The 25379-nt window shown below is 40.0% G+C and overlaps 1 protein-coding gene across 1 annotated transcript in view; it reads right to left on the bottom strand.

Moving 5' to 3' along the window:
- KAT2B (lysine acetyltransferase 2B) overlaps positions 1 to 25379 on the bottom strand; it is a 40514-nt gene that overhangs the window by 13787 nt on the left and 1348 nt on the right. Inside the window, exons 2-10 of the mRNA XM_064704619.1 lie at positions 17598 to 17724; positions 12109 to 12254; positions 11490 to 11579; positions 9590 to 9771; positions 7064 to 7255; positions 4457 to 4563; positions 3743 to 3868; positions 2182 to 2318; positions 168 to 376 (exon numbers count right to left, since the gene is read on the bottom strand). Coding sequence (XP_064560689.1) covers positions 168 to 376; positions 2182 to 2318; positions 3743 to 3868; positions 4457 to 4563; positions 7064 to 7255; positions 9590 to 9771; positions 11490 to 11579; positions 12109 to 12254; positions 17598 to 17724 — 1316 coding nt within the window. The remainder of the gene's footprint in view (positions 1 to 167; positions 377 to 2181; positions 2319 to 3742; positions 3869 to 4456; positions 4564 to 7063; positions 7256 to 9589; positions 9772 to 11489; positions 11580 to 12108; positions 12255 to 17597; positions 17725 to 25379) is intronic.

Below are 25379 nucleotides of genomic sequence, written 5' to 3'. Positions count from 1 at the left end.
CAGCCACCAAGAAGGCACTTGGTTACAACCCAGTTAGATTGACCAGGAGTTATGAGGGCTTGAAAAGATGGCAAAAGCACAGCAGAGGCAGAGCTGCTCTCCATCCCTCTTCTGCTGCAAACAGCACCAGACTCCCTCTGCCTCACAGGCAGTCCAAGGATACGCACGGATCAAAGACCAAGCGGGTGATGTATTCCTTCGGCATCCGAGGCAGCTGATGGGAGAACACGTTCTGCAAACCAACCAGCCACATCATGATCTTCTTGTTGGGCTTCTGGTTCAGGGAGTTGCCGACCACGTGGAATTCAATCACCCCCCTGCGCTCCTCCAGCCTGGCGGCCTCGTCCCGGGCCGAGTGTGCCGAGAGGAAGTTGGTCTGTGCCACACAAACGAGGAACAGAATCACAGTTTTGGGATTTCACATCCTCTGACAGAACAGCCTTAATGAACAAACAAATAAACCCCACTCTCTTTTTCCAACAGAACTGCCAATGACTGCCTCTGTAATGTAGCTTTGCAGGAGGGACACCATCAAATAAGCCAGATGTAAGTCTGCACTACAGTCTACAAAGACCAATCTGAATTTATATTGATACAGATTAGATAACAACAACAATGGCTATGCTCAAAAAGTTCCAAAATCCCTTGAGGGATAGCACACATCTAGTTTAAGCCTATGCCACTAAGTCTTCATATTTGCTTTACTCATAGCCAGCTTGGGCATGACTTGTGGATTCGCCTACACATACTGCAAATCACACATTTTAATGGCAGCACAGGAAAAGTAGGTCTTTTCCATTTTATTAGTGCTTTCCACTATCTCTGCCACTACTGTAAGAGCCTCAAAAAAAGATTTTAACTCCTACAGAATTTGCTGTTACATATCTAGCAATTGCATCTATATATCTAAATGCAGATTAAATTAATACAGAAAATGTATTTAGCTTATTTTTTTTCAAGATCATTTTACAATGCCAAAACATCTCTGTATGAACATACTGTTTACTTTTTTGAGCAAAGTTTGACTGCTGGGTTTCTAGTCACTGCCAGCCCCAACAGCCAGGCTGGCACAGCATTTGTAATATGCAGAGCCATCAGTCACAGTACATAGTTTGAATAAGAAATGTAGGTGGTTCCAAATCTTCAGCAGTTTCTAGCTAAATCTTGGCAAATGAGCTGCTGGCAAAACATAGCCTGGCAGAGAGAACAGAAGGAGGAAAAGCCAGCCAAGGAAAAAAAGTGCAATTCTGTACATGGCACAATTCTGCAATTCTGTTTGTTTTTCTCTTCCAATTGGGAAAAAAAAAAAAAGAGCAACTGGGGAAGACAGAGCAAATAACTGTTTAGATCAGTTCCTGCACCAGAGAGAGGTTTTAACTTTGGATCTTTCATTCTGCTGCAATACTTGAACCCTATTTAACCTTAACAAATCACCTTTTTATAACCTTAACAATTTTTTAATTTAAAAATTAAAAAAAAAATTAAGGTTAAAAAAATTTAAGGTTCAACCAGTGGAGCAGTTAATGAAGAACTGCAGCCTATGGGAAGGACCCATGTTGGAGAAGTTAATGGAGAACTGTCTGTCATGAGAGGGACCCCATACTGGAGCAGGGAGAGAGTGTGGGAAGTCCTTCCCTGTGGAGGAAGAAGCAGCAGACACCACAGGGAAACTGACTGTGGCCTCCATTCCCCATCCCCCAGCACTGCTTGGGGGAGAAGGCAGAGAATCATGAATGCAGCTAAGCTTGGGAAGAAGGGAGACGTGGGGCAAAGGTATTTTAAGATATAGTTTTTATTTTCTCATTATCCTATTCTGATCTGATTTGTAAAAAATTTGTTAAGGTTAAAAAAATTTGCCTTTTTAACCATCCTGTAACAAAAGCACCTTGCAGGATAACCTGAGATCTATGTTCTTACTATCAATAGTTCACAAGTCTCTTTCCTAACTGTACACAAAACATTAAAAAAAAACTGTAGAACTATTTTTCATGTTTATGATGTATTTCACCAGTATTTTTTGTTCCCCAAATCATACCCTTTCAAAGTCTATTTTTATTGACGGGACTCTTAGCTTATCACATTCTATCCATGTGGAACATTTACTAAAAACCATTTACTAAAAAACATTTACTAAAGACCATTCACAAACAGACCATTTGCAACACCAAGCCTATATCTCACCTCTGGCCCAAGCATTGCTGCAGGATCTGTAATTGTTGACATTACTTCATTGATTAACTCAATGGGGATATCTCCTACAACCCTTGGTCTCTTTGAATCCTCCAGAGAATAGGGTTCATTATTTTTTCTCTTTTCCCCTATGAAACAAAACTCGGACACATTAGAATTCACCAAAATGTCACAAACAAGCACTATGAAGTCTAGCACATCTGTTATATCCTCTAGTTTATATGACAAGTTTGAGGTTTGGTGTTTTGGGGTTTTTTGGGGGGGGAGGTTTATCCCTATAGACAAGGAGAAATAAATGAAATCTGGAAAATATTTATCACTTCTCAATTTCCACTTTGCACTGAGGTATTAGCATGAAGCAGGAAAAATACACCTCTCCTTCCACTACACCTCTGTGAATTCACAGTTAAACCATTTGCTTTTTCTTTTTGCTTCAAAATCCTCTGCATGGAACCTCTGTGCAGCTGTCTGGGAAGGCCAGTGCTCAATTCACAAATTGCAGTGCCTATTTCTTGATAACACAAAACCCCCTTTTAGGATTCACTGGAACTAAGTATCCATCACATAATTCTTTCACCTCTTCTGTAAACCAAGCAGCCCATACAGTCTGATGTGTCATACATATTAAAAAATCCATATAAAATTTCCAAATCAAAATATACCAAGTTAATAATTAACTGCCCTACTGACTGCAGACCCACATGTATTATATAGCAAAAGAAACTAGTTAAATTCATAGAACAGTCCACCAACGACTAGCAGAGGTACAGCAACAGAGATCCAGCTGCTAGCTCAGGATTATCCCACTCATTATCCTACTCATTCCCACTTCTGAGGGACAAGTAGAGAAATGACCTTAAGGAAAACTGCAGTTTAGGAGCTGCCCTAAGTTTCTCTGTAGTGAACACTGAGACTCAAAATTCACTGTGGTTTTGGTTTTTCTCCTTCTTTGAGGACTCACTTTACATAAGCTTGGGATCATCTTTCTGACCTAGCAACCTCTCTTGACAGGCTCATTAATCCTGAGATGTTTGAAAAAGGATTTATTAGGAGAATTTATGCATCCACCAACTCTTTTCCTTAAAAGGGTTTTTTTTTTCTTTGACCTAACCTCATTCAGGTTTTAAATCTGACCTAGTTGGTATGTCTGTGTTTTTCTTCATTGCTCAAATATATGCATTTTCAGTACCTTGAAAGATTGAAAAACCCAAATGGGATGGCTCCTTCTACTCCACCATCATTTAAATGAAATCTCTCTTCATGACTTACAATAGATGTACTCCAAAGAAAGTATTTTTCAAAAACCTCTGACACCACCGGACCTGTCCCCATTTTAATTTAATTTAAACAAACCAATTGGGGTTTTTTGCAAATACAGTTGTGATTTCTATTAGTTAAACACTACCATAGTGGAGAAAAAGGTATGTCTATGTAAATCTTTCAGCAAAAACACCTCAAGTTTGCTAATGTAGAGTGAAGGCAAAGGTTAGCATATACTGCAACTACTGATAATATCAACAGAAGTCAAAAAGCAAGGCTCCTTCTCCATTACCTAAGTTTGGGTCAAGGGCAGAAGAAACTTTACAAGCTGGACTCATGTTCCCACTGTTGGATTGCTCCAGAGATGAAGGACTTGCACTGTATGCAACAGATCTTGCAACAGGAGGCGGACTGATAACTGCAGTGACATAAAAAACAAACAGAAAAAATCAGGTCACAGAACCCATCCTGGTGCTGATGGAAAGACTGTCCCAAAGATGGACACCCACCACCCAAAAAGTAACAGTGAGCACTGTGCAAGAGAGCAATGCCACCAGCTCCCAAGTAGAAACATTAAAGCTTTATCTCACTGTATTTTTCTAAACTGAATTCTACCTAAGGAGGGACTGCTGGATAATGGGGATTGCAAACATCAGGCTTCATCAGTTCACAGTGCTGAGCTGAAGCTAAGAAAACAAACTTCTTTCACATACCTGCCAAGCCTGCTGGCACTTAGCTTCATGAAAAGGCTTTTTGTAGGGCTCTATTGAAAAGCTAAATCTCATCATTCAGCTCCATCTATCCTATTTACAGTGCTCTAAGACTGGTTGGACAAATCAAACTCAAGAAAGGGAGAGTTTCACCAATTAAGAGAATGAAACTATTATTTTAAAAGGTCACAGATGAACACTTCTCTCTCTCTAATATATACATTAAAAAAGCCCCACATTAGTTCTAATTCATGCAGTTTTTTCCTTTGTGTTACTCATCACTAAATGCCAATTACCTGTCTGGATTCCCAGCTGGCCAGTTCTGGAACTGGACACCATGAAATCCTGATCCCAAATAGGAGAATTCTGGCTGTACACTTCTTCTTCCAGCATGGACAGAAACCTAGGTACAAAACCAGGCAAAATAGCGACTAATGGGATCATTCCAAACAGGTTCTTTTTTAAAATAAGCACTAGCAATGTTTTTAAATTAAAAAACATTACTAAGTCAGCAAGAAAATGCTGTTGGCCAGTGCTATTAAAAAAAACCCCATACATGCAAAAATCACAAGCCAGAGTAGACATGAAGTATCATAAGTAGAATGCTTCCACTTACTAAACCTTACCTCTGATTACAGGCAAGTAATCTAATTTGCAAGTGCAGGAAGACAGTTACAAACTACATTTACACAACAAAATTCCACTAACGAGAAAGCTATGAGTTGATTGATGTTATACAATGATGGCAAAATGAGTCTGCTTTGATAAATAAGTATTTTGCAGATGCATTTGCTTTCTGCCTTTGACAGAATCCCAGTGTTACTAACAATGCTCTTAGGAAGATATTTTCATGCCTTTAAGTGTCCTACTATAACTTTTAATTGCATGTTTGTGGTTGCATAACAGTATTTTTAACCTTACTTTGGTACAGCTACAGAAACAGCTCGATGTTAAATCTCTCTTAGCATTATTGAATTCCACAGATCAGACTCTCCAGCATCCTCACCCTCTCAGGGCTAATACACAATTCCCTCCCAGCAGCAAGACAGCTGCTTATCCTACATTGCACAAAAGGGGTTTCAGACCAGAAGCTGACATGGCACATTGCTGTTGTACACGTTGCTACTCTCTGGAGTCATCTACATGTATAGAAACTGCTCAGGACTGTTGAGTAAAACTTCCTTGAGACCAACAGGACTGTTGAGAAAAACTTCCTTGAACAGGATGGGGATTTTCAGGATCCAGTCAGACTCTCATACTGTATATAAAGGACAGCCATACCTAAGCAATGTGCAGAGTTTGCTGCTGTCTGTACAGCTGATAATGGCTAAAAAAGTTTGTAACAGTGACCTGTGACAGAGCAGAAGGACAAATTCAACCTTAGCCAAAGCTCCATTTCCAGGCAGTCCAGAGGCTCTGCCTTCAGCCCCATTAGCAACTCCTTCCTAGGTATGCACAGACACAACCCCTGGGTGCTCCTTTTGCCCAAAAGGAGACCCAGGGCAGAGGAGAGCCCTGTGCCAATGCCAGGCTCCATCCTCTGAGACACAGGTCCTCTGCAGGGCTCACTCAGAACCATGCCAGAGAAAAGACAAATGCTTCAGATAAGTACAGCCCATGAAAGATTTAAAACGTTATTCATACTTCCCACAGATCATCTGCAAACAGTATTTGTCTTTTTTTCCCCCAGCAGAATATCAAAAGGAATTATGGTGAATAATAATGCTTTCTAAATTACTGCAAAAGGCTTTAAAAGGCAGTGGAAACAGGGGCACATGCACACCTGCTTCCTCCACAAATCTGCTCCTTGCATCAGTGGGGTGTCAGATCCTTTTCTATATCTGTTTCAGGGCCTGTATCCACTCTATCCCAAAGGTACTGTACATTTTTCAAAGTGGTAAAATAAATTATTAATTATAGGAGGAGCAACAAATCCTGGCTCTACTCAGTTTAGGAAAGTTCATGTTGTTTTTCATTCCCCTGAGCTCTAACCTATCTTCTGGCCCAACACAGTAGCTTGCATAGATAGCATCAGTGCCACCAGTCTTCTGTAGGTTCAGTTCATTTGTTGTTAGGAGGGACAGGCTTTTAAAGTATGACTTGGAGAACCAACCTACCCTTGTAAAACAAGGATATATTTAAAGTGATACACTATTTTAACAGGAATTCATTACAATGAATGATCCTGTCATCATCACTACACCTCCTTACCACCAGTAAAAGTGTTTGAAATTAATAACTATCAAAGTTGAGCATGTTTCAATACTGCTATAGGTAATTATTGCTGTTTTATTGTGAGAGATTGTCATCAACATTCCAGTACTGGAAAAGATACCCAGTATGAAATTTACCAGTTTAGGATTCAATGATGCAGTTTTATACTGACTCCTCTCTAATAACCCCATTTCTTCTGGGGGTGGGGTGACTCCTTTGTTCACTATTACAATGTTAAATTAAACTGAAGTTCTTATAAACTCTGTACAACACTGCCCCTTTTTAATGGTCCATCACCAAAGCAGATGCAAGCATGTTTCTGGAGGTCCATTGTTTCCAAGGACTACAGAAAAAGAAAGTAAGTGACCTACAATACCTGCTAACAGGCAAACAGTACAATCCCTCAGCAATACCAATAATCCTTTTATTCATATTTTTATAAATTTTCATATATATATATATCCATATACATTCGTGTTTTTACTTTCATAAAGTAAACCCTAGGACAAAACAAAGCAAGCAGTTTTCCATATAAAATACACTAATCTAAGTTATGGCAGTAAAGAAAGCTGCAGTATCTAGTTGCTACTGAATAAAAAGATAAATTATTTTAAGCTGCAGGTAATTTCCCCCTTTCCACAATGAAGTTGCTGGTTAACTCTGAATGCAGGCACACTGTGACCCCTTACTTTGGAAAATGAGTGAGGATTAGTGTTCGTTTTTCTTGAGGAAGCTTGTCCTTTTCCTGCCTGGCCTGCTCCAGTAGTTGTCGTCTCATTACAGTAAAAACAGAGCGAAGCAGCGTCCTACCAAACACCTGGGTGGTTTCATACCGAGGTAGACTGTCACAAAACTGAGGGACATTGCAGTAACAAAGCCACCTGTAAAGAGGAAAAAAGCCAGATACTTATCACCACCTAACATATGACTTAATGCAATAAAACCACTACCCACATCATTTATAATGCAGCTGAGAGCTATATGACTGTATAAATCACTTCCACTACAAGGCTGGACAGAGTTAAGCAGCATTTATATTGCCCAGTTTTTTACAGAAATGACAACCAAGTACTTTTAAGTTTCCATATATTATTTTTCTCCGCAGTCTAGTTTACACAAAGTAGTCTTGTTCCAGAGAATAATCATAGATTACAGACAATTCATGGGTATGTCAGAGATTCCCTCCACAGCTCATCCATTCAGCCTCACACATCTCCTGCCTCTGACTCCAAAGACCCTCAGCACAGCCTGTTTTACCCTCTGAACTTTTACCTTTCCCCACATAGAGGCCAAATGGGTGACACTTTTAACTAGCTCCATCCCAATCCAACTGGATTCCTGCCCTGGTCTTCCACCAGTTGGCTTCTTCCCATCATACCCTGCCTTGTTACTCTTTCATTACCAGTATCTCCATCCATAATAAACCTTGCACTGAGGAAAATTACAGCATGTCATGTTTCTCTTCTAGGAAAAGAGATTATGGTACCAAAGAGATAACTCCGGAGTACACTGCCTATGGACATCACAATATCTGTTAATTCTGTAAACAAGATTTTGATATCTGTGTAAGTGAACAGTCATTGGAATCTGGAGCTTTAGCAGAATCAGCCCACAACCACTATGAAAGCTCCAGCAATGAAAGGAAAATATTAGGAATTGGATGCAAACATACTGTGCTGGATCTTGCACACATTTCCTCATCCAGACCCAAAGTACAGCCTGTCTCGAAATATTCTCCCAAACTCTTGTGCCTTAATCTTTGCAAACATGTGTTGCAAAAGACTTGTGAGATAGAGCTGTTCACAGACTTCTACTCCCTGTTCTTGGCTGATAAAGCACAGCTCTCAAAACACAAGAATGCATGTGAAACTCTGATACAGTTTCATTCAAATCCTCGGGTTCTCAAATGAAATTGGAACTGCAGAAAATTCAGGTGTGCCCATGGTGCCCAGCAGCACCCTGAGCAGTGCCTTGGACAACACAGAGGAGAGAACTCACAATGACAAGTGAGATTTGGTGGGAAGGGCACTTTGGGTGATGGGGGGACCTTAGGGACTGTGGGCGGGATAGTTTGAGAAAACACAAGTGACAAAATAATTAACAACAAAAAACCACCAACCAGAACAAATTAGCTATCGATTCCTAATGAGATTTAACTCCTACCACCCCTGGCTGACCCCACTTATCACAGAGGTGATGGAGGTCAAATGGAGGTCAAACACCCACCAAACATGGTCTTAGGAGCACCATGGATTACAAGTGTCCTTTATGGTGACAGCACATCTGAGTCAGACACAGCGCAGTCTGCTCTGTCACCAGCCAGAGTCTCAACTCACACCAGATTTGCTGCTGCTCTCCCTCATGGAGAGGAGGTGTGTGAGAGGAAAGGCCACCAGGAAAGCAGCCAGAAGGTGGTGCTCACCCTGGGCCAGCAGAGATGTCCGGGGCGTTCCTGAGAACAGCGTGCTGACAGAGGTTAACTACCTGCTGCCTGACCTGCAGGACCCTGAACTGCTCTCACTGAACTGCTCACTGAAAAAGGCACTGCGCTACTCCTGTGAGAAAAAGAAAATAAATAGAGACATGTTTCTCTATCCTAGCTCTTCATCCTCCAGCGACTCAGTTATTCCTTTAAATTCTAACAATGTATTAAATGGTCATAACAAGAACTGTAATTTTAAGGAACCTGTAATATCTGTTCCCCATTTAGTGTTCAAGCACTTGCAAAATTAGCTTGATTTTTCAACTCCTCTGTGATTTGGTTTCAAACAGTGATGATTTACAATGCTAAATGTTATCTTCTCTCTTTCTTTTTTAAGTTGAATAATGAATAGGGAACTTTCATGAGGCACAAACATTAAGACCAAGAGCACTTGACAAATACAAACCTTGCAGAGGCATTGTTAGATACAAGTGTTCTAGCCTCTACTCCCCACTCTTGGAGTATGGGGACACTTGGAACACTCTCTCCAAGTGTTCCAGCCTCTGTTCTCCAAGTAGAGTAAGAGGCTCTAGAGATAAGAGCATATCTCTCAAGACCCAAGGATGCATGTGAAACTGATACAGTCTCACTAAAACCCTTAGGTCGTCAAGTAAAATCCACGGCTGCAAGAATTCACAAGGTCCATCTATGGCGTAAAGATACTGATGTACTCCTGAAGTTTGTACATGCCCTGTTTGTAAGGAAGTCTCCCAACAAGCAGAAGCAGCATTACCTGGTATAATTCACTTTATACCCCGCAATATCATCATTGGGTGATCTCAGTCTTCGCTGAGAAGGTGTCTCCAGGTGCCAGTAGTTAATGCGGTTCAGAAACATTTTAGCCAGTTCCACTATTGTTTGCCTTTCCTTCGAGGGTAAGTGGCTAAATTTGTACTGCACAAAATTATTCACACCCTTAAAAAGTAAAAAAAAAAAAAAATCTGTTTAATAATTTAGCCATGAATTTTACAGAAGCATCCTCAAACATTCCTCACTTTATGTTTATTATGAACTTGCATTGCATGGGAAAGAAAAGAAATATTGGAGACCATGATCTCCTTGCTCAGCTACTCATGCAGATGCCACAGGCTGGTACCTGTGTAGCAGGAGATACATCCAGGTATTTTCAACCTGCCCTCAGCAGCTGATGGAAAGGGAAAGAAGAAGAAATTCCTTCTTTCCTTCCTTCTCAAAGTCAGCGAACAAAGAAAGCTCTGGCAGGCTTTAATCCATACATAAATCAACTATCACCCTCAAAACTCACCATCTACTTTTCAATAATAGATTAAGGCTTATGGACTTCTACTTAAGTTTAGGTCTACAAACCACATTATTTCTTCAAGAAGTCTTAATACCTCACAATCATGTCTCCTCATTGCACTTTGGACACTGTCCAGTTTGAAGAAAAATCTACTGAACACGATTAAAATGGGTGACTAAAAGTGCTGCAACACATATATTTTAAAAATCCCTTATAATACTGGGGCTTAGCAAATAATTTTGTTTGATTGAGTGGCTGAGCTGCCAAAACCAGAATTGAAAATATTGGTCTTTTTAAAAGCGAAAATGATTTTAAAGTAAGATGTAACAAGAATTATCCTTTAATCTCTATGCTTTATTTTCTTTAGCAACTTGAACATTATGAAGAAATTGACAAAAAATTGCATTGTACAAAACCTTTTTAATAGTGTATTTTAAGGATTAGGAACCATGGGGGATTACATACACATTTTTTGTTTATAGTCAAACTAAAGGAGAAATTAGAGTGAAGACTTCTCAGAAGTTCTGCAATAAAGTGGTTTGATCTTCCTACACACACACACACAATAAGCGAGAGCTGCAAAGAAATCATTGCTACAAGTAACAGTCTTCACATTTAAATTATCCTGCTTAACAATAGAACACCCATTCATCCAGGGATGGGAAAACATGGAGCTCCTGTTTCAGTGAGGTATGTGAGCCTCTGCACTGGAGTCTCACTGGAGTTCATGGGCCCACTTCTCTGCCAGGAGTGCATTCTTAGGAGCTTGCTTAACCAAAAACTGAATTTGTCATATGTTCTTTATCTACTGAGAGTCACAAAAGCTTCAATTATTCTTTGGTTTCAGCTTTGTTTTTTTCTTGTGCAGCCTTTGAAAGAGAAGGCTATGATCTCACTGAATTGGACTGTAACATTTTTCTTGATATACAGAAGGCAAGCTTCATTTTAATATTGGATTTCAAAACTTCAACAGCATTTTTCATCACTTGAAACAAAGAAAGATTAGAACTGCCCACACAAAAGTAGCATTTCAAGTTAATTCTCTAAACCCACAAAAAAAAGTCAGTTTTATTAAATCCTAAGACTAATGATGAGAAATAGAATACAAATAATGTAATTATTGTACAAACACTAAAAGGAGAACCAAGAGCAATCTCCTATAGCCCCCTATTTGGTCCTGAGCAGAACACAGAAACATCTGCAAAGTGCTTAAAAAATGCCACCAACGCTTACATTTACAAAAAGAATAACCACAAAAAATCTCAAAACAAGCAAAGCCTCCAAGCCCCTACTAAAATAAAATTTTAAAATACGTAAATAAACAACAAAAAACTCACCACACACCAACAAAATCCACATTTTGACTCCTTACCTGTTCAATGCTAGGTTTCTCAAATGGGGGACTTTCCAAAGATCCTTCTACTACAGGTTTTCCCATCTGTAAAATGCACTTCCTCAAAAGCTGTTCAAAACACACAAATTTTTAAAAGTTAGTATATTTTCATACAGAGAGTCAATGGAAGTCACAAGGGCACAACACACTGTGAGCAGTGTTGGAATTCTCCTGGCTGTGTATATATATATATATATATATATGCTTGTTTAATCACCTGAATTTGTAATTACTAAACTTCACTGTTTAGTCAAGAAATCACCTTCTCTGAAATGTGTACAAAAGGCTCCTCTGAGGAAATGCAGGCAGCCAAGTTACCATTCATGTCTACTGACTCTTCCTGGTGTGTCAGGGAAGGAGGCTGCAGTTTATACACGGGACTCAGGGTCAGTTCCTCAATCATCTGGATGGCTTTTGGGAGTAAGAATCAGTACATTGCCAGTACCAGAACATCCAGCCCACAGTTACTCAGTAGAGAATCATCCTAGAAAAAAACTGTCTCAGCAGATAAAGTCAATGCATGCCTGAATGGCAATGAAATTGGCTAATATGTGAGAAAGTGAAAAATCTGAGAAGATACCCCACAAGTTCAGCTTACTTTGAACAGGTAGAAATAAACTTGCTTGGTGTCTGCATCTTCTTCTTTGTGGACACAGGTGAACAGATATTCCACATCCAATACAATCCCCAGGAGCCTGTTCATTTCTTCTTCAGACACATTCTCCAGGTGAGAAACATGAGCAGCTAAACAGAATAAAAACCCAGACTTGTAAAAGGCTACTGAGAGGACCCATAGCACAACTGTACCCCAGGACATCCCCACCCAATCCTTAACTGTAAAGGCACTGACCCTGTAATAACCCACTTAAACAGAACACATCTTATCAGAGGTAACTGAAACCTGTGTCACATCACAGCAGTTTGTAAAGGTTGACCAGGGGAGGCAACTTCCACAGCAGAGGAATGGCAGCTGCTTGGAATCCCATCATCTGTTAACACTTGAGGCTGCCTACACAAGTCCTGCTTGTATGAATATGTTGCACTATATAACTACACACATTTTTGTCCTAGAGCTATGCGTTTGAGACAAGGTTTCTTGACTTAAGAAAATAAATCCAGAATTTCCATAAATTATGTAATCCAGATGTAACCAGCACCTTATTTCAGTAAGAATGAAAAAAATCCAGTTCCAAAAATATGCCTTTTTGTTTTAAACTGGGCATTATTGGCTAAGTCCCTTGCTTTCATATCATGTAAGATCAAACTGTGCTTTGTGCACACTATATTAACAGAGATTTTGCAGACTGTACGTGCTCATTTGTTCATTTCCAAGTGACAAACTCCCTTTTATCATCTCCAAAGGTAAATACAGTTCCACACCTGTAATGTTCAAAAGCTTGAGGTTTCTCCCTGTAAAATGGGACATTCATTTCGAGCTCGTTTGAACAACTGGCCCCGGGAAGAAGGAAGGCAGTGTAAAACAAAAAGTCAACTCCCAGAAAGAAGATATTTGCATTACAAAAAGCAATGATTTTAGCTGACTCCAGGCCAATGTAGATGGTATGCTTATCCTTTCCTCTGAAAGTACAAGAAAATATCCTTACAAAGAAAGAGAAAAATACTTTTAGTTTCAGGTATATTAGCTTTTTATATTTTAATAAATTTTATCTATATTTACTTCTTAAGAGTAACATATCTTTTCAATGGAAATCTGACTCTTTAGTTGGGGAGCTGGTGAGGAAAAATAACACTTGACTTGAAAACGATCGCATTTATTGGCCATGCAGCAAAGATGGTTTGTTTTGAGAAGTTTAGTGTGATACCAAAATGCTTAAATTCAATACTTTTATTTGGCTTCAAGTACAAAGTACACTGTAATGCAGAACCTTAAAAATATGACAGCAACTGTTTCCACTTAAATGAAAATTTATAATATAGTGTCTCAGGCACATGGCCGTCATAAGCTTCCTTTGAGGATAAATATTCTGGGCAGAATAAAATCATTTAACTTCTGTCCTTAAGACAGGTATGAAGGGTTAATATCCCCAGCAGTCTGTCTTGATCATTTGCAAGTAATAAATATCCTTCTAGAGGAGTTTTGCATTAGAAACTGATAACATACCAAAGAAACCTCACCTTCAACAAATGAATAAAACATCAGCATAAGAAGCCATTTCTATGCAGTTTCCATAACAATACTGAACCTTGACTACTTCGTGGTGTTTAAACATTTTATTAAACTAGAGAATTATTACCTATGCTGTGAATCCAAAAGTTAAGTGTATTACCAGCATGTGTTTGCCAAAGGGACAGCAATGTTTATACACCAGGCCAACAAACTATTCAGATGTTCACTGCCCATTCCCAAACTCTGTGGCTGTTAGTAAGTGGTTTATTAAAATTAAAGCTTTGGTACACCAACATCAAATACTGCATCACTCTTGACTAGAGTTACAAGTCCCAGTCACATGCCCTGCCCAACTGGTACACCTTTCCTCAGTTGCTGTTATGCCTGAAAAAAAAATTAAACATCTCATGTATCGGTTGCTAGGGCATGCACAGAAAAGCAAGCAGAAAGAACCAGGCTCAGTGACAGGAAGACCTGCAAATTCAGCAAGGAAGCACTGGAGTGCACAAATTAGGAACAGTGAAAACACAGATTAACAAGGAATGTGTCCAGCCTATCTCAAAACACTACAACCAAGAAATACCCAAATATGCTGTGTGAAGGTGCACAGCACATGGAAACCCAGGGCACTGGGAATATTTCTCTGTCTGATCTGGGGTGCCATGATCCCCAGGGGAGCACTGACTTTGGCCCTCATTCATGGAGGAAGTTTCCTAGACTTCAAGATAGACTAGAATCCACAAAAGTGTGAAATAGATTATAGAGAGTAGTGTAGGTGTATCACTTGGTGAGAAATTAAGGTTTTGGGATTTTTAGTATGTAGTGGATGGAAGCAAGATGGAGGGCACAGGGTATTGTCCTGGGTTTCTTCTTCATGTTTCCTCTTCCTTCTTCTTCGTGGGTTTGGGTGGCATTTTGTATTTGGGCAGAAAAGTCTGCTTTGCAGGCTCTTTGGGATCAGTTATTGGGTTAAAAGGGAAAGTAATCTAGGTGTCAGTTTAGTCTTAAAAGACCTCAGAACAAGAGATTGTTGGCCATTTTGTGCCTTCTAATGAAAAGCTGCCGATCTCACAGTAGTGAGACTGTTTTACTGATAAGAAATAATAAACACCTGAGTCCAAACATGAACTACTGTCTCAAGTGCCTTCAATCCAGTCCCAGAGAAACCAACAACAGCAGGAACCAAAGACACTGATAGGGACAAAAAAAAGAGACTGAATACATATAAGGTGTATTAGCACATTAATTATCTAGTTTTAAAAGTGATTCAAGACTGACAGCATTTACCAATTTAAAAATGCACCCTGCAACACAGGAGAAATAATAAAATAGAAAAGAGTCTCTGACCATGCAACACCTGGTCTTGTGGCTGGTGGACAGTGACTTGTCCCAGCATCTAATGCAGCCACAGTGCCAGAAAATATATCATCCAAATAAAAGAAATATTCATTAAAACAACCGCATTGAGCCAAACTGTGGGGCTGAGCACCAAAAGGATGACTCTATTATGTTGTAGATAAGTAGACAATAATACACACAATCAAATAGATTTATGCACCAAAAGCTGCACTGGCTTGAAGATAAAACAACATCCCCAAAAAGAGACATCTCAAGCAAGATAGTATGTAGGATTGAATTCATCTCTGGATTAAATAAATAAATTCAGAAAAGAAAAAAAAAGAGAAAAAATAAGAAAAAAAAAAGAAAACCTCAATTTTTACATCATGTACAGCTTTAAGCAGCACATATCCACATTGCTACTTCAATGGCTTTCTGAGAAGGAAAAGCAGCACAGCTAATGTGAAACCCACACACCTTGTGGTAAATCTGGTTTTAAAGGTATTCAGCAGAAACAGACTAATTTAGAAGAGATGAATAGGAAAATTATCCTGGAAAACACAGCTGAAAGACATATTCTTCCAGTAGTATGAGGAAGCACACAGCAACTCATTTGAGTTATTTTAAATGAAACATCTTCGTCATTAGCTGCAGTCAGAAGTCTTTTCTTAAAGAACCCAGTAAACAGTAAATAAAAATACAGTTTCTTCATAGAATACTTTTGCTGATTTTACAGTTCTGGTTTTCCCTGGTTCCCTGGCTAAAGAATGATTTAATACTATTTAATAGACCAAAACCAGGCCCAGCTTTTAGAAGAGCTGAGTATTTTCTACAAAATACAAAACATCCATGAATTCTGCTGAAGTACAGAGAACTGACAGGCACATCTTGCAACTTAAAAAAAAAAAAAGAAAGAAATAGCTCTTTCTTCAAAGGCCAGGATTGAAAGGGACAGGTAACATAAGCCACCCTAACTGCACAAACAGAAGCAGCACAGAGAAGCTGTGTGATGAAAAATTGAAACTAACTTGGCTAAAGCGACTGAATTTTCTGTGATACTATGCATTTGTTAATCTTCTCCTGAAAGCAAACCCAGAGATTTGGAATACCACGAAAAAATCCTGCTGAAAAGCCTAGAAATAAATGACATGTAATGAGACCATAAAAAGAGGAGGGAAGAAATAGAAATAAATCCCATGCAAAAAAAGAAAAAGCATTCAATTCAAAGCGCAATATCTTTTTCTAAAGTAAAATAATAAATTATCTATTGTGAAGGTTTTAAATTTCTTTTTTTTTTTTCATTGGGCAGCAACAAAAATTAAATATTAAGTGCTTCTTTTAAATTAGTTCTGAATTTTATTTTAGCTGAATTTTTATTCAGTATTTGTTAAGAAGGACGTGGATCTATGATGGAGCAAGTTGAGAGGAGGGCAATGAAGGTGATCTGAGAGCTCGAGCACCTCTCCTATGAAGTCAGGCTGAGAGTGTGCGGTTGTTCAGACTGGAGAAGGCTCCAGGGAGATCTTAGGGCAGCCTTCCAGGACCCAGAGGTGGCCCCAAGAAAGCCAAAGGGGGACTTTTCCAAGGACATGTAGTGACAGCACAAGGGGTCGTGGCTTTAGAGTTCAGATTAGATTTCAGAAAAAGGTTTTTTTTACTTTGAGGGTCATGGAATACCAGAACAAGTTGCCCAGAGAGGTGATGGATGCCCCATCCCTGGAAACATCCAAGTTAGAGCTGGCTGGGGCTCAGAGCAATGTGATCTAACAGAAAGTATCCCTGCTGACTCCAGGGGGGCTGGACTAGATGATCATTAAAAGGTCCCTCCCAACTCAAACTGTGATTCTGATATATGTAGAAACAGCCATCAGCTTTTATTTTGGATAAGTATAAATTCTTAAAATAATAATACAGTGATTCAGCACTGTTTTTCAGGCTATGTGGGTAACAAATTGTTATTTATTCTAAGTCTGAAAAACAAAATCAAAAACCACAACAGCATTTAACAATGGATTTTGAGCAGTTGCTTCCAAGACATGCAAGCTGTCTGCACAATAACTCAGACCATCCTAAGATGTGCAAACCTAGTTTTATTTTCTGTGACTCAGAAAAGACACAGCTCTTTTTGCAGGTAGGATTACCTGTTTTAGTGATGCTCAAGAATATTTTATACTTTGTTCTAAAGTAAGGAAACATAATACAGCCTACGGGAGAGTCATTCACCTTGTAACAAAGGCAGATAGAGCTGTGTAAGGTTCAGGCATATGTAACACAAAGTATCAAAATTGTGGCAGGTAGCTTAATGGTGCTTTTGCACTTTAACAACTTTTGAAGGTCGGGAGTTGCAACTTAGCTGTATTTCTTTAAAACTAATTTTAGGATTATTTCCACATTAAACATATCTTTAAAATATCAAACATATTCCAATCGAAGCTATTGACATTTGCGCTTAATTGTAATTCCCATTTCTAGGCCTTGACATGAAACGTTGGGGCTCAGGTGCCCGGAGTGCGGGAGGAGGAGAAGAAGAAGAAGGAGGAGGAGAAGGAGGAGGAGGAGGAGGAGGAGAAGGAGGAGAAGGAGGAGGAGAAGGAGGAGAAGGAGGAGAAGGAGCAGCTCACCCAGTGCGTGGCTGCAGCTGCGGCAGGGCTCGGCCAGGCTCACCGCTGCCTGCTGCAGCTCGGCCCGCGGCGGTGTGGGAGGCGGGTTCGGGTTCTTCCAGCCATTGCATTTACAGGATTCCTCGGCCTGAAATCAAAGCAAAGGGATATCGATCAACGCCACAGAACACAGGAACTTGCTGGAACTGTGTTATTTCAAAAGCAATAATTTTTTTTTTTTTTTTTTTTTTTTGGAGGGGGAGGATGAGAAGAGGGGACTCGGGGAGTTTTGCTGTTGTTTCATTAGCATTTTTATCTACCACATTACTTATTTTCCTTCTTTTCTGGAAATTATCAGAAACAGAATATTGTCTCAAACAGAGCAATTAACACAGAATACATAAGCAACCCTGCCTAGCTCCTTTACAGACAGTCCTCACTCTACTGAAAAAAGTATTTGAATATTTACTAGTAAACCAACATTTGCAGATCCTGCTGTTACAAATAGGTTAGAAACTGCTGTAAAATCGTTGATAGATCATTAGCATGTTCTGTTAGTTTGGTTATTATATTGCAAAAGGGGTTAAAAGAGTACTTTTAAGAAATAGGGCACTCAACGTACAATCATACACCCAAGGAAAGTGCACCATCCCCAAGCGAAACGAGCCAGCCTGGACAGAACCGCCATGGGCCAATCAAGCGCTTTAAACCTTCATGCAAATGAAGAATCCAAAAAGAAACCGATCCAAAGGGACATAAAACAGGATAAAAAGAAGCTTGTGACCCAGTGCCGCTCCACCTGGGACATCGCTGCTCAAGAAAGAACCCAGCGCCGGCGCTGCAGCATCCTCGACGGGACCGCTCCTGCTCGGCCCGCGGGCCCCCTTGCTTTAGGCCTTTATTTTTCTTATAATAAAAGCTGAAATCACTTAGCATGGGAGCTTGCTCTCCTTTTTATCACTGCCACCGAGACAGATTTAATTATTTAAACATAAACAGGTCACCCAACAGGCAGCACGTTTGTCACTGCCTCATCAGCTGCACTGGCACCAAGGAATCTCACACAGCTGAAACCAAGCCCATGTCAACCCAGGCAGGGCTAACTAATGCTGAAATAGCCAAGCAATAAATGCACTATTGGAGAGGGCTGTTTAAGGCAAGGAATGCTTGGATACTGAAGCAACAGATGCCAAAGACAGTGACACTTCCACTGCAACCTGCTGCTTTCCCTAGGAAGTTTGCTTACACTCACTGAGTGTGAAACAACCAGCAAGAGAATGCAGCTCAAAGGGAAGACCACAAAGGGAGAGGTTGTGACTTTGGTAATCATGTCTCAAATCATTCAGAAGATCAAAGTACCAATTCCAGTTATCTAAAGAGCAGCTTCACAGGAGGGGATTTTCTTCTGCACATCCAAAAGATCTTGGTTATTCTAACATTATTAGTACTCCTATTTGAAGATCTAATTGGAAAGAAAGCCTGCTTTTCTACTCTTCAGAGATATCTGTGCACCGGGTTGTAAAAAGATACTCACGAAATTGTACTGCCGAGACCTCAGTGAGGAAAGTATGCCAATTGCTGCATAATATTTATGGCTGAAACAATCTTAGTAGGAAAAATTGTGATGGTAATATATGCAGCACTAATGTATCATTTTTCAAAACTGATTCTGCATGCATTTAGTGTGATCTATTTCAGGAACCTATTTCATTTTCCTTTTAAGTTTCCAAATCCCATCCTACCTTAGGAAGAAGAACGCAGGAGAAGCAGAAAGGATCACAGCTTGACAGCTCCTAGCACTGACAGCTTTGTAAATGGCTGGTAAATTGTTCTTTTAAACTCATTTCAATATTCAGTAACCTGAGAACCAAGAAAACTGCTGCCTGCAGTATGCTGAGCACCACATGATGTTTTTACCATCTCTGAGGCTTAAGCATTTACCCAGCTGAGCTGCTGGCCATGGGTGCCATGGCCTGTCCCGGGGCAGTCTGGCTGGCACCGAGGGCTGGGAGCAGCATTTTCTGCAGGCACCACCAGGGTGACTCAGAAATCCACCTGCAAGTGCCCAGCAAAACCATCTCTGCAGTATTTCCCTTGAAAAAGGGACAACCTGCATGACCTGAACCTCCTGGCTCTCCAAACTCACTGAGTGGGTGCAGACCGCCTGCCAACCCGTGCATTTATAAAGGGTAATCAGCGAGGCTTCAGGATGAAATGAGGGGAAGATGAAAACAAATTTTTTTTTCTAAGTCTCATAAAATGCAATCTGAGAAGATTTATGGTGAAGTTTATGTTCTTTTCCTATCGTGTTTTCAGTGAGTAATGTGATTGGCAGAGAACTGAAGTGTAATTTTATGGCAGAAGCCGTCTCTTGCAGTTTCACAGGCACTGAGCCAGTTGAGTTTTCATCCAGCCCTACAGGCCCTCCAAGCTAAATGGATTTGAGGGATCAGAGATTGGGGGATACCTGTGAACCACAGACTGCCCCACTGCAAGGACTCTGGACACCTGGGAGATGACACAAACCCCTAATTTTCAACTAGCTTCCAATGCAAAACCAATGCCAAATAAACTGTGCACATTTGTTTTGCGAGAAAGGCAATGTTCCCATGAAAGTTTTTGCATTTAACATAAGGCTACAGAAACTGTCAACAAAAAAAGTCTGAAAATGAGATTATTGACAAAGAAAACGCAAGAAACAATTTTGAAGGAGTTGTCAAACAAAAAAAAAGGATTGAATATTGTTTTAGGGAAGTAAGATTTGACCCTTCCCATGCAGCTGTCTGGACAAATGTTCAGCACTGTAAATTACGGACATATCACCATGCTTATTATTTATTGCCTTAAATCAGGCCACAATGAAGCATATCCAGAACTCCCTCCTAAAAACAGGCACAAGCTTTTTGAGATTTTTTTTTCTCTGAGTGGAAGCAGTATGTCACAGAAGCTCACCAAACAATGTTTACTATCAAGCCAAAAAACCATAAACAGTGAGTAACTATGCAAACTTTAGTGCCACACCATAATTAACAGCAAAGATGCAAACAGATGCATGAATCGTGATAACAGCTCAGTTAAACTGACAAAAATAAATATCAACCCACCCACAGAAGAGCAAAACCAGCATGCTCGATGACAAATTTTTTTCTGCTCTTGCTGGTATTTCCCCTCCAGATCTTTTTGCAACAGCTGTTAATTGGTATTGTTCAAATTATTCTTGAGACCTTAACCAACCAACCACTAGGGTGGGGATTTTTGGTTAATCTCAATAAAACATCAGAATCAGCATTAATGTTCTGTTAACCAAGGCAAAACAGAACCTAAAAACGTCCTCTTTAAAACTTAGCTTTTATTGTAGATGTTGACAGTGCAAGTATTTTGCAGTGAATATGCAATGTGCATTCCTCAGTGGCTTAAATTGCTGAGTTGTTTTAAATGTTCCACAGCATTTTGCTCATTCAATCCTTTCTTTGACTATCTTCAGCTTTTTCCTTTCTTCCTTTTTTTTTAATGTCACTCATCTGTTTTTCATTAGAAAATAAAGTATGACTTCACCTCTGCAAAAATTTAATGTAAGATCAAAACAGTTTTAAGGGAAGGAAGGAAAAGTATTTGAAGTAGCACATCCACTCCTTGAAGTCTTGTTTTCTGGGACATCTGCAGAGCTCTGATAAATCCACTGTAGAACTTGTGCCCTAATGAGGCCTGAAAAATAATGACCATCATCTTTGCAGGGATCATGAACACGACACTTTCATTGGTGGTTTTTAATTAAACTGGAGGAGTGCAATAAAATAAAACACAACAACTACATGCTATTGCCTTCCCTCCCCCCCCGGCAAACAAACAAACAAACAAAAGAAGCCAACCACAAAACAAGCAAAAAACAATTTGCAGAAATTATGTACATTTTGCACTACATGGCACAATTTTAATTTTCTTTTTAACTCCTTCCATGTTTGGTGGAGTGTTACAATGGGAGACATCAAACTGTCCAGTAGCTCTGGGCAGTGAAAACTATATCTCTAGGAAAACTAAAGTGATCATTTCCATTAGAATACTGAATAAGTATTCACTGATAGGTCAAATATGGACCATGAAAAAATACAGCACATTTTAACACAAATTGTCAGTACTGTATTAAAAAAGGAAGCACCTGAAAGTTACAATATTGTACATATCTCAGCCCCTTTTAGGTGAGTTTCAGCTCTGCAAATAAGAATAAATAAGTAAGTTACAATAACCTATTGACTAAAATACCCCTCCCCCTTTTGGGTAGTGAATGTGCAAACTTCAAGCTAACTGAATTATAAGGCAAAAGACCCCAAGAGTTCTAAATCTGAGTTTCAAATAGCTGTTGTGCAGGATTTTTCTTTCCAGCTAAAAATCATACAGGTTACCCTGTTTGGTAATTGAGATGCAAAACAGGCTCAACAGATTATGCACAGAACATTACAGATCTTCTCTATTTCCAGCAAGTACAATTACTCTAGAAAACATCTTTTTCCTCCCAACACAAAAGCTGAGTGAAATTCCTTATAAGCTTTTTCCTGCTCGCAGCAAGCTCAAAATGATAACTTTATCAAAAAGTATCACATAAACTATAATAAATACACTGACAAATTTAAATCATATATTTTTCCTACTCATATGTCCAGTACCCAAGAAGCAGACAGCTGGACACTACTCAAAGAGCCACTCATATGTATCAGGAAATTAGCTGACCCATTTAACTTTAACAATACAAAATAAGCAGTTTAATGGGCAGCTTAAAGGGCATGTTCTTAATTTATTGATTGATCCAATTATTTTATTCCCTGTACTTTCCTTAAATCATTACAGAAGAGAAGTAGGCTACCATATAAAGCTTTTATTAATAATAAGCAACAAGTTCCTAGCTTGTAAAGTTAATGGTAATTTCCTATTTAAAGGAAGATGCTTTAATTGACCCTGTAAGACATTATAAAACAGATTCACTCCACAATGAAAGTGATAAGAAAGCTTTAGATGACTTCTTTTTCTCCTAAACACTTCTGCAGAAAACAACACATTTCAAGTTGAGCTTCAAGGAGCTGTACTCTCAGTATAAAGAGCCCAGCAGTAATGTGGCCAAATTGGCCTCCTCTTAATCTGCCTTATAAAAATCAGGAAATAAAATATTTTCTTATGGAAAAGGCGGTACAAGTTTACCTTATGATTTTTTTTTTTTTTTTTTAATGTGTGGGAAAACTAGAGGCCACTCTAGAATGAGGAGTGGGAAGAAGTGCTTCCAGAAAGGATCAGCAGCTGGTCTGGAGCCTGGAGCTGGGATTTCACTTCCACATCTGCCCATTGCTCACCTGCTGCAGGGCCATGGCCAAGTCATCTCACCACAGCCCTTCTCACTCTGTCTACTGTGCTTATCTAAAGCAAAAAGCTTTTCTTCAAGGAGGCATTATTCTTTGTGCATGTGCTTTAGACTACTGGGTTCTCATTATATCTGTAAACACCCAGGCATTACTGTAAGACATGTATAATGAAAACTAAACAAGTTTACAGAAAACTTAGTGTACTAAAATAGTACATATTTCACCTTATTTACAAAAAAAGCTCCCAGTGAGACAGGAGAGAGAGTTGTATTTTCACATATTGTAAACCAATAGGGGGAAAAAAATGCAGAGGAGGCTTCCTCCTACATCTTCATTAAATATATTTATGTGTGTAAGTCACACAGTGCTGCTTTTATATAAAATGCTGCAAGCTCACATGCCTAATGCTCAATTTCACAGTGGACAAAACCAAAACGATGTATGCAGCCATTCATACACACACAGACACAGCAAGTGCCAAATACAAAACCCCTCACAGCACACAGCACTACTGTGTACCTCCAAAAGTCATGAAAACAGTACCAACTCCTCTCATATATCTTGTTCAGAATGCCACCCTCCTCCTTCAGATTTGGGTTTTAAGAAGGTTTTTAATAAGAAGAGCCTGTTCTGTGCCTTCCACCCAGACTTTTCTCACAGAGGAACAAGTCAAGTGGAGCAGCCCAACAGCTACAACTCTCCTGGTCCAGTTCTTTTATCAGGAAAAAACCCAAACTCCACATTTGTCTAGTCTCAGCTCCCTAAACTTCAGGCTCATTCTGCTCAGGATACGTGCACACCAAATATGTATTTACCAGCAGTCTTTATCCATGTTTCCCATGATGAAAAGGGATGGGTTGTAAAGAGGGACCAGGAGATCCTTCCTGAGGATCTGCCTCAGAGCAGCGCCTTTTACTCTTCGCTCAGCATTTCTGCTCTGAGACTCACCCTCTGCACGGTCACTGACCTCTCCACCTGCTTGTGTTCTGACTTTATCCCTAGCAGACAGGTGCTCCCTGGATGTTACTCCAAACATCCCTGAGGCTGAGCTCCTAATGAATTCTGCATGCTGAATTTTGCAATGAAACTCCTGTGGGAGAAGGTGACTGGCGTTAAGGATGCTGTTACATATTTTAGCACTCCAACTTGCACAGCTCCATGTAGATTTACATAAGATCCATGTACAGTCACTAGTTGAATGAGAACAGATGTCCCCTTTGGAGATGGTGCGAGAGTTTGCCTCCTCTCACTCTTTTGCACTCACACACACAAATGCAAAATCAATGAAAGGGAAGTTGCAACCCAAAGTAAGAAAAAGTTTAAAATTACATACTGCACTGCTACAGTTGGCAAACCAGCTTCTCCAGGCTACAGTTTCCAGCAATGTTACAAGCCAAAAAGTGTCCTTCTGAAGCACCTGCCAGGTGCTCAGGAGAAAAAATAAAATGTTCTTCCACCGTGCACCATCCTTCCCACCTTATCTCATAGAAGCTTGCAAGGGGCTTCCAGCCTGCTTACTTGTTTTTGCTATGAGTATGTAGATGCCACTGTAGAGAAGTCAAACAGCAATTTTAACCTGAACACAGTGCAGTGTTTAGTGCTGGAACTGTGCCTACATCCTGGCAGGAGGGAGACCCCCTGACCATGGGTCCTGCTCCATTTATCAGTACCAAGACACACATCCAAGGTTTGTCACAGACAAAGGACACCCAGCTGAGCACTGACAACAGGAGCTGTTCCTGCTCTGTACCCCATCACCAGAGTCCTGCAAGAGGGAAAGAGGAGCTGCCTGCAGGCCACAGTGTGCCCTCCTCCCCTCCAAATGGTGCTCACCTTGCTTTACCACAAAGCACCTGAAAGAGAGAGGCTGGTGAGCCCCCAAAAAAGCAAAGAGTTTCAGAGGAGACAAGGCTTCTCTATAGCACAGCAACCTCTGTGGGGCAGAGCACTACAGGAGAAGGTTTTTACCCTCAAAAACATCTTCTGGAGCTGCATCAGAGGAAAACTAAAAAAAAAAAAAGCACCAACCAAGGAAGAAAAAACCAATTTAAATACACACACACACTTCTTTAACAGCCCACGAGAAATTTACCCAATTCACAACCAGCTTCATTTATTAGCAAGTGTTGGTAACATTAAAATATGGGGGTGCAAAGGGGAATTATCACTGGGAAAGCTTCAAGCCATATCATTCTCCCCACAGTTAGTGCTGCAAAGTTCAAGTACAGCAGCTGCTCTTTAACCTTATTGGCACCGGTGTAATCTCACACTGTCCCGTGCATGCTGCAAAGCTGAAGTGTGGGTGCCTGCACTTGTGGGAACAGCTAAGGCATTGCAATGTGTGGTTGCCGTAATTTGCCCTCCCATGGCAGCATTGCGCCATGCCCTCTGCCTACAGCTAAATCTCCTCGCACAGCCAGCCAGGACTACAGAGCCGTGGTGCAACGATGCCTCG

The sequence above is a fragment of the Zonotrichia leucophrys genome, chromosome 2, assembly GCF_028769735.1.
Source record: "Zonotrichia leucophrys gambelii isolate GWCS_2022_RI chromosome 2, RI_Zleu_2.0, whole genome shotgun sequence".
Classification (NCBI taxonomy): Eukaryota; Metazoa; Chordata; class Aves; order Passeriformes; family Passerellidae; genus Zonotrichia; species Zonotrichia leucophrys.
This window is presented reverse-complemented; position numbering and strand designations above follow the sequence as displayed.